We start from the raw sequence: 9125 nt of genomic DNA, 5'->3' as shown, positions 1-9125 counted from the left end.
GGGAGCTGTCTTCAGGATAGCTCTTTCTGGCCCTGTAGACCATCCCTTGGGAAAAGGAAGCTGAAAATAGGCAGATTCAGGCCCGATATCAGAAAAAACATCCCAATGATTCCAGTACTCCTAGACACATAGGAGGACAGGTCAGGTATATATGCCTTGGCCAAAGTAATGACCATGGAAAGATGGGCTTCTTGGCTATAAAGGGAGGTGACTGTGTGGTCTCTGTACCTATTTACTACTGCACCCACCAATAAACAGTGGCCCCAGTTTCAGCTGACTGATGCTACGTCCTGCATTGCCTGTCATCCTGGCTGCTTCTCCAGGACAAGTAGTTGGAACTGTTTTCTTTCCAAATTCTTTTTGGGTGAATTTGGTCAGTTTGCTTAAGAAAAAACAAACACACCTTAGGTTGCCCTTCCCTTCCCTAAATCTCACTTCCTGCTAAATTACAGGCCAAACTGACACTGCCCAGTGGGTAAGAGCCATTTTATTAGATGATCATCAGATAAAAAACTTCAAGTACTGCCCCAAGAGGCCACTAGCTGCCAGGGCTGAATCAGTTTGACAATCTAGTCTGGGAAGAAGCTTCAATCTGAAATTTCTTCCGTCCTGGATCCTCTCGTCCTTGAGAAAGGGTCCATGACTGACTGACTGACTGACTGGGATTCCAGGCAGGAGTCCATAAGAGTTTGGGTAAAGGTGCAAACAGTGTCATATGGGGCCCTGTATCCTGCCCCAGTGGAAGACAATTCCATGGTCTAGTCCTTCTTCCTTTTCTTCTTCTTCTTTTTGCCTTCTTCAGAATTATCCTGGGAAGGAAAAAGAACTCAATTCCAAGAGCACTGACCAATGGCTTCCTAAGTGTAAAGCATGACTCCGTGGTCTAAGGACCCAAAGATTCCTTCAGAGCCTTCACCCCCCTGAGAACTTGGGGAGATCTGGTGTGGGCGTTGGAAAGGATGGAATTTGAGGAGTAAGAATGAAGGATCAAGGAGGGATTTCATTGTTATGTGATTCCCAGGATTCCAAGTAGCTGGATGCAGAGGGAGAGAGTCTTGTAGACATGGAGGATAGACTGTGCAAGGGGCTGGGATGGGAAGATTTCCCAGAATGCTTCCCTGGGAGTCCTTCTAAGCTTCCTCCTGACTTCTTTCTCCTGTAAGTCACAACCAGGACTCTTGCCTCCCTGGAGCCTCCCTCAGCAGCTGACTTACCTCCAGTTTGGGGTCTTGCAGTTGGGTCAGGGTATGGCCCTGGTGAAGTCTGGAGTAGCTGCAGACCCGGCAGATTTTCTCGTTGTCTTCTCGACAGAGAAAGCTCAAGCATTCCTGGTGTTTGGTACACCAGTCCTCTAGGAGGCCCTGGGGCTGCTCAAGGAAGGGCTTCAGCTGCTTGGCCACTTGTACCATGCTCTGCATTTTCCAGTTGGTATGGAGGTAGGAAAGCTGGGATCCCTGAGGGAGGCAGCCCCGGCAGAAGGTTTTGCCAGAATCATCCGTTATAGGATCATTATAAAAGCTTCCACAGACAGGGCAGGTGAGGAGGTCCTGCAGGCCCTTAGACAGTCTCCAGTCAGTCTTAGGCTCTACAGGAAAAAGAAGACAGAATGAGAATCAGCACCACAGACAGCTCCATTTCAACCATGCTCTCCCCTCTGTTCAAAGTCCAGGGACAGAGACAAGGCAGTGTTCATGAGCCCCAGAGGCCCCAGCCAGAAAGTGAGGCTCAGAGAGGACAAAGGACTGGTCCACACTCAAACACAACTGGGGGCAGCTAGTTGGCTCAGTGGATGGAGAGCCAGACCTAGGGACAGGAGATCCTGGGTTCCAATCTAGTCTCAGGCACTTGCTGGCTATGTGACCTTGGTCAAGTCACTTCACCCCAACTGCCTGGTCCTTACTATTCTTCTGCCTTGGAAAGGATCCTTTAAGGAATGGCTGTGAGACAGAAGAAGGTTTCAAAGCAAAACATAACTAAGAACCCCTCAGGAGGAGGGATGGAATTCCAAAGAGGAAGGTAAATGCTGAGATTCCAGAAGAGACCAAACACATGAAGCTCTTCATTACCTGGGAAGGAAAAACCGAGCTCTCCTCATGGAGGAGACTTCCCTAAAGTCATCCATGCAGGCAGTTTGGAGCTAAGCATGGTCCCAGGGCTCCCGTATGCAAGTGCCATGCAGGGGTACATACGGGGCAGTCAGATGGAGCAGGATGGGAGTCGTACTTAGAAAAAGAGAATCCCAGCTTTGATGGTTACTCCCTGTTGTCATCATCATCAGAAAACTTCCTCACTCTGTGTTTGCTCATTAAAATTCTCTATCAAAAAGCAAGCTGGGTGTGCCTGCTTGTTCTTTGTGCTCAAGAATGCCCCTCCCCGGCCCCCAATGTGGAATAAGCATGGAGCCAAAGCTCCAAAGGACTCTGAGTGCAGAAGGCTAACCCTGGACAAAGTGCCCAGGTGCCTCCCTGGCATTTGGTGGCTATGCTCGGGCAGAAAAGTTGCCTCTGTTTGGGGGGTTGGCAGTGGTCCCTCCAACTTATGATCTCTGCCACTATTCAGTCTCTTTTCAGTTCATCCAGTCCATTCCACAAACATGAATGAAGCCCATCCTCCAGAGTTCAGCTAAGGCAGAATGGACTCTTAGGACTCTTGGCTTGGATAGGATTTGGGCCTAATCCACCAGAACTTGTCCCTGCAGGGACTCACCTTCAATGACAGGGCTATTATCTTTCTCCATCTCTCCTCTGTGTTGTTTTCAAGAGTTCCAGCTTCAGAAAAGTCTGCCTCCCAGGCTCTGGCACCTCAGTCCACTTCTCTGGCCACAGAAATTCTCCCCTGTGGGAAGTGGGAGCTCTGGAAAGTCAGTTGGAGTCACTATGGATCTTTGCTGCAATTCATTTGAAGCTCACTCACAAGGTGTTATACAGCCTCTGTGTCAATTCCTCCTATAAGCTCTGCTCACTACCTCCTGGGATAATCCTTTCTGCTTTGGGGAATAGCCCTTCTGAGAACGTTTCCTTCACATTGAGCTTAAATGTCTTACCAACCCTACTCCTAATTCTATCCTCTAGGATCAAAGAGAATCGTGTCGTTTCTCTCTCTCTCTCTCTCTCTCTCTCTCTCTCTCTCTCTCTCTCTCTCTCTCTCTCTCTCTCTCTCTCTCTCTCTCTCTCGGGCTGCATCCTTGGGCCATCTGGCTCTAGCTTCTGAGTGCTCTGCCTCTGCCAGGGAAGAGGTCTTCCTGAGGAAAGGATGGCTCCTCTGCTCCTGACAGCCTTGAGAACCACCAGTAATCTGGTTTCTAAGAATATGGCTGTGGGTACAGGCAAGTGGAACAGTGGATACAACATGTGAATTTTAAAATCTCCATCTTGCTTGGTCTAGCACCCAAAATTGTGCACACCCACACTACAGGGGCATGTGCTAGTCAATGACAAATCAGAAATAACTAACTGCCCACCTGGGCTGTCCTAAGTCAAGCTTGAGCCACCATTGGCACGTGTGAGGCACAGGAAGTGAGGTAGGGAACAGCTTCTGGAATTCGCTCACTTCCTGTGGACAGAGCAAGAAGCCAGTTTGTGCTAGGAACTGGAGCAGAGAGGAGGCCCACAGACAGCTTCCCTTCAGATCAGTCACGTGAGTCAAGGACTGATTCCTTTCTACCTTGGCCTTCGGGCCTAATCTCCCTCTGACTCAGCCAGAAGGTTGAGTTAACCTTTTTCCCTTTCACCCTCTCTCCTTCACTCCCTGTGCTTTTCCCTACTCCCATTGTGATTAAACCACCATAAACTCCATTCTGACTTGAGTGTTTCATTTTAGGAATTTCATAAGTAAATTCCTTGGCGGTCATAAATTAATATTATAACAATCTTTAAAGGTGATTTTTCACCACAAAAAACAGCAGTCCTGGAGTTGGGAGGACTTGGGTTCAAATGTGACCTCAGATACTTCTTAGCTATATGACCATAGGCAAGTCACTTCACCATGACTGCCAAGTGCCATGTGCTCCTGTCTTAGAGTTAATACAAAGACGGAAGGGTTAAAAAAAGAAAAGAATGTAGGATGGGCAGGCAAAATGGGTTGGTATTGCTTATACCCAGGATCCACTGAGGAAAAATGAGGACAGCTCAAAAACGTTCATTGGGGAGAAACAAGAGAATGGGATGGACTTTGGCCAATGCCAGAATCATTTCACTCTCGTTTCTCTCTGCCAAAGCAATGATCTTACACTTGAAGGACAGAAAAGTGGCTGATTTGACGTACAAATGAGCAGAGAGAATGATGTCACTTATCCCCAACTGCCAATAGCCTTACCACTCTTCTGCCTCTGAACTGATACTTAGTATTGACTCTAAGATAGAAGGAAAGAGCTGTTTTTTTGTTCGTTTTGTTCAAAGCAAGAGAATGGGGATTACAAGGGGGAACTCTGCTGAAGGAAATGGATGGAATGAGATGACTTTTGCAGGTAACCGTGGCAAAAAGGACCACCTATTGAACAGGGTTAAAGGAAGAAATAGTGGCAGAAGGCATCTGAATGGTGTAATATAAGAAGGGAGAAGAGGGAAGTCTCAGTTAATGGCCTCAATATTCTACAGTAGAATGTGAGGTCATGCCCTCAGCTGAGATGGTAGGGAGAGTAGAAGCCATGGAAGGTTTGAGAACAGTAGAAAAGGGGAACCACCACAGGGAATGGGACAGTAGTTGATAAGGGAGGAAGAGAAGGACTGTTTAGAAGCAAAAAGGGCCCAGTTCAGGTCATTTAACATAATTTTATCCCTGACCCTGTCAAAATCGTTGCATGATTTGCCCAACTTTCATTCTATAGCATAAGTGTAGGAGAGTAAAGGCAGTGATGGTGGGCTTGAGTAGATGGAAGTCTGGTGTTTGACAAAGCATGATGGGTAATAAGACAAGGGATCCAGGGACTCAAAAGAGAGTTGTTTGCTCATATTCAAGGAAAAAGAGATCATCGCAAGTGTACAATGTTGGCAGCAAAATAACGAGTTCAGAAAACTGGTCAGTTAGAAAACAATTTGCAATCTGCACCCACATGTTATAGAGTAAAGGTCAAAACCCACAGCCAGAAGTTGAAATCACATAGGCAGAAGCAAAGGTAAAGAAAACCCATGAAAATAAGGTTGACAATCCAGCCATTACTATTTTCTGGGCAGGGTTCAAAGAAGCTGCCAGTGTAGACTTTTGTGGCTTTATAAGTTTTTTTTTCCCCTTGGAAAGACTTATATGAACTGAAACAGTGAAGGGCGCTGAACAAGAACACTGAATACAGTAACAAATACTGTACAATGATCACCTGGGAAGGACTTAATTATTCTCAGCAACCTTCCAAAGCACAATTAAATGACTATTTATAATTAATTCATGTTCATAGGTAGGATGTGCTAATTTAACAAAAATGGCAAAACTCTAAAAATTAATTTTTACTTTTAATGCTACACCAATCCAACTACCAAGGGGGTTCTTTACAGAGCTTGACAAACTAACAACAGAATTCATTTGGAAAAACAAAAGATCCTGACTCTCAAGGGAAATGAGGAAAAGGTAAGGACACAGGGCACTTTCAGACCTCAAATTACATTAAGCAGCAGTCATCGAATAGAGAATAATGGAACAAGACTAGACAAGGGAGATTCAGAAATAACAGAATTCAATAACCCACTGTTTTATGAAGGGAAAAATAAATAACTTAGGGGAAAACTTCCTTTTGGGAATAAAAAAAGCCTAGCAGAAATTAGTCTCCGACCAATACCTCACACTACAATATTTCTAAATGGATATGGGGCAACTAGCTAGGGGATGGGAGGTCCTCAGTTCAAATCTGGCCTGAGACCGGGGGCAAGTCACTTAATCCTCACTGCCTGGCCTTTACCACTCTTCTGCCCTGGCACCAATACTTAGAACTGATTATAAGACAGAAGGGAAGAGTTTTGGAAAAATAGATACCTTAATATTAAAGATCATACTACAAAAAATTACAAGAGAAACAGATCCTATACCAGATGGGAAGGAGATGTAATTTTAACCAAAGGCGAGACAGGTAATTACAAAAGATAAAAGAGATGGCTTGGCTAGCTTGAAATGGAAAAGCTTTTGCACAGACAATATTCATGTGTAAGGGAAAGGGTAGAATGGGAAAATGTTTGTGTTTCTGATAAAGGATTTGGTATCCAAGACATACAAACAATACATGCAAAATGAACAGCTATTCCCCAAGAGGCAAATGGTGAAAAAATAGGAATAAATAGTTCTCAGAAGAACTGCAAATTATTTACAACCACATGAAAAAAAAATGCTTCAAATCACTAATAATAAGAAAAACGTAAGTCAAAACAACTGTGAGGTTTCACCTTACACCCTGTGAACTGGGAAAAAAGACCCCAAAATGTCAAAAGTCAATGTTGGTAGTAGTGTGGGAAAACAGGCACACTGATACTTTGTTGGTGGAGCTACAAATGGTAAAGTCATTGTGAAGAGCAATTTGGAATTCAGTAAATGAAGTGGCTAAAATGTCCACACCCTTTGAACACTACCTCTGGGCTTATTTCCCAAGGAAGCCACTGATAAAGAAAAAAGGCCTTCTACACTCCAAAATACTGATAGCAGGGCTTTTTGTTATAGTTAAGAACCGGAACTAAAGCATATAGATGCCCATTCACTGGAGAATTCCCTCACTGAGTGGCTGACACAGCCACAAAGTACAGGCGCTCCGTGATTAGATCTCAGGCAGTCACTCAATTAGGATTTCTCAAGCACCCACAAAGGGCTGGGTGCGGAGGATACCCCCTGCCCTCGGGCAGCTCAGTCTAGTGGGTCCGAGTGTTTCTCCCCAACCCCGTGGGCTTGTGGAACCAGACAGTCCCGTCGGTAGTCTACAGCAGCCGGCAGGGTTTCTACAAGAGGAGATGGAGCACTCCCAACAGGGCTGAAAGCTAGACACACCCAGTTCACCTTGGGGTGGCGGCCGGTGGGGTTTTAAATCCTTCCCCAAGACGTAGGGAATCGAGGCGGAGTATTAACCTCCGCCCTGACCCCCGTTTACCTGCCTCTTTCTTTGCCTTCTGCCACCCTCCAAGGGGTCCTTTAAAAATGAAAACACATACACACACACCCCAACAACAAAAAACCTTGGCCTTCCTTCTGTCTTAGAAGCAATAACTATCAGTTCCAAAGCAGACGAGCGGTAAGGGCTATTCAATTGGGGTAAGTGACTTGCCCAGGGTAACAAAGTTGGGACGTGTCTTAGGGGAGATTCGAACCTAGGACCTTCCTTGCCCGGCCTAGCTCTATACAGATACTGAGGGCTGAACCGCGGGTTTTTAATCCAGTGCGCATGCTCCGTCTCCCCGCGGAGAGCCGAACCCCACTCGCAGATGCCTCCTCTGCTTTTTCTTGCCGCCGCGCCCCCGGCTCCCCACATATCCTACCCCACTAACACCGCCCCTATGCCGGGGACCCGTTGCAAGATCAGGCCCGACACTCACCTCCCGCAACCTGGGCCTAGATCTCTATCTCGGAATGGCTACAAGCACGCCACGCCGGCGCATATAGCCAATCAACGCCGCCACGCCCACCCACCAATCAGAGCACAGCTTATCCACCTCACCAATCAGAGCGCAGATTTCCAAACTCGCCAATCAGAACGCCAGCTTTCCGGAAACAGTCTTAGTAGCGTGTCTAAGACTGAAGGTAAAGGGGTGGAATAAAAAAATATTGACCGACTGGGATGCAGAGCTCTTCGAATACTTTCCCCCGTGGATTGCCCCTTCCCGTCCCCCGTTATGGCTAGTCACCTTCACCTCCCTTTTCAGTCTCCTTTAAAGCAGCGTCTCCCTACCAGACTGCGAGCCTCTTGAAGGCAGGGCTGGCTGTGCCTGTGTGCCCCGTGTTTAGCGCCGCGTCCGGCCCACTGATTGACTTAATGGGTTCTGCAAGTTCGCGCCTTCCGAGAGCCTCAGACTGATTAACTTCTTACGTTGATTGAAAACGCCGCCATATTTGTATTTGGAAACACGTTGAATGCTGTATTCTTTTAAAAAGTGTGAATAGGGTTTCCTTGTGGTCTCGGCCCCGCCTCCGGGGACTTGGAGACAGATAGAGAGATCGTCTGTTTCCATTTGTCAGCTGCTTGTCGGGAACTCACAGCTTATTCTCCAAGTAGGAAATCTGTAGGCGTGGATGACTTGGTGCTCCTCACTTCTCCTTCCGTTATCCGGGAGTTAAAACGCAAGCAGCCTGCTCAGAGAGCTGGAAATGCAGCGGATGCCGATCACTGGGGGTGGCTGTACACATTGTGATGCGTTGACCCAACAATTTTTACCAAATAGTGAATTCTTATCCCTTTTGTCAAATACAAGGGTTACTACAATCGTTTACTACTGTTTGTTTTATGTCCATCCTGTTCCACCAGTCTACCTTTCTAGTTCTAGTACCAGATGGTTTTGGTAATTACAGCTTTATAATACACTTTAAAATCTGCTATTTCTAGCCTTTATGGTTTTTTTCCATTAATTCTTTTTATATTCTTCATCTTCTGTTCTTCCAAGTGAATTTTGTTGTCATTTTTTATCACTCATTAAAATGATTTTTTGGTAATTTGATTGGGATGGTATTGAATAAGTAGATTAGTTTAGATAGGGTTGTCATTTTAATTATATTGGTTCTGTCCTCCATGAACAATGAATATTTCACCAGTTATTTAGATCTGATTATATTTGTGTAAAAAGAGTTTTGTAATTATGTTGATACAGTTCTTGGTTTTGTTTTGGCAGGTATACTCCCAGGTATTTTATTCCATCTGTTTTTTAAAATACATTTAAAAGTTTTGTTTTGTTTTAAATAATTTTTAAAATTTTTACATATTATATACTCTAGATATATTTATATTTTATTTATTATATATACATTACATTATAAACATATTTTTAACAATTATTTAAAATAAATTATCTCTTTCCATCTCTTCTTGCAAGACTTTGTTAATAATATATTAAAATGCCGATGATTTATGTGGGTTTGTTTGTATCCTGCTATTTTGCTAAAATTGATAGTTTCAACTAACTTATTAGTTGAATCTAGTATTTTCACACATACCATCATGTCATCTGCAA

The 9125-nt window shown here is 44.9% G+C and overlaps 1 protein-coding gene across 1 annotated transcript; it reads right to left on the bottom strand.

The window, feature by feature from the left end:
* Window positions 1–471: 471 nt before the first annotated feature.
* On the bottom strand, window positions 472–7602 carry LOC130453488 (E3 ubiquitin-protein ligase TRIM39-like). Its single transcript, XM_007492275.2, has 4 exons — window positions 7500–7602; window positions 2707–2835; window positions 1215–1585; window positions 472–809 (listed from the first exon to the last, which is right to left on the bottom strand). The coding sequence occupies exons 2-4, from the start codon at window positions 2735–2737 to the stop codon at window positions 759–761; spliced, it is 453 nt and encodes a 150-aa protein (XP_007492337.1). The 5' UTR covers window positions 2738–2835; window positions 7500–7602; the 3' UTR covers window positions 472–758.
* Between the last annotated feature and the right edge of the window lie 1523 nt (window positions 7603–9125).

This window comes from Monodelphis domestica, chromosome 4 (assembly GCF_027887165.1).
Source record: "Monodelphis domestica isolate mMonDom1 chromosome 4, mMonDom1.pri, whole genome shotgun sequence".
Classification (NCBI taxonomy): domain Eukaryota; kingdom Metazoa; phylum Chordata; class Mammalia; order Didelphimorphia; family Didelphidae; genus Monodelphis; species Monodelphis domestica.
The sequence above is the reverse complement of the archived record's forward strand: the minus strand, read 5'-3'. Positions and strand labels throughout refer to the sequence as shown.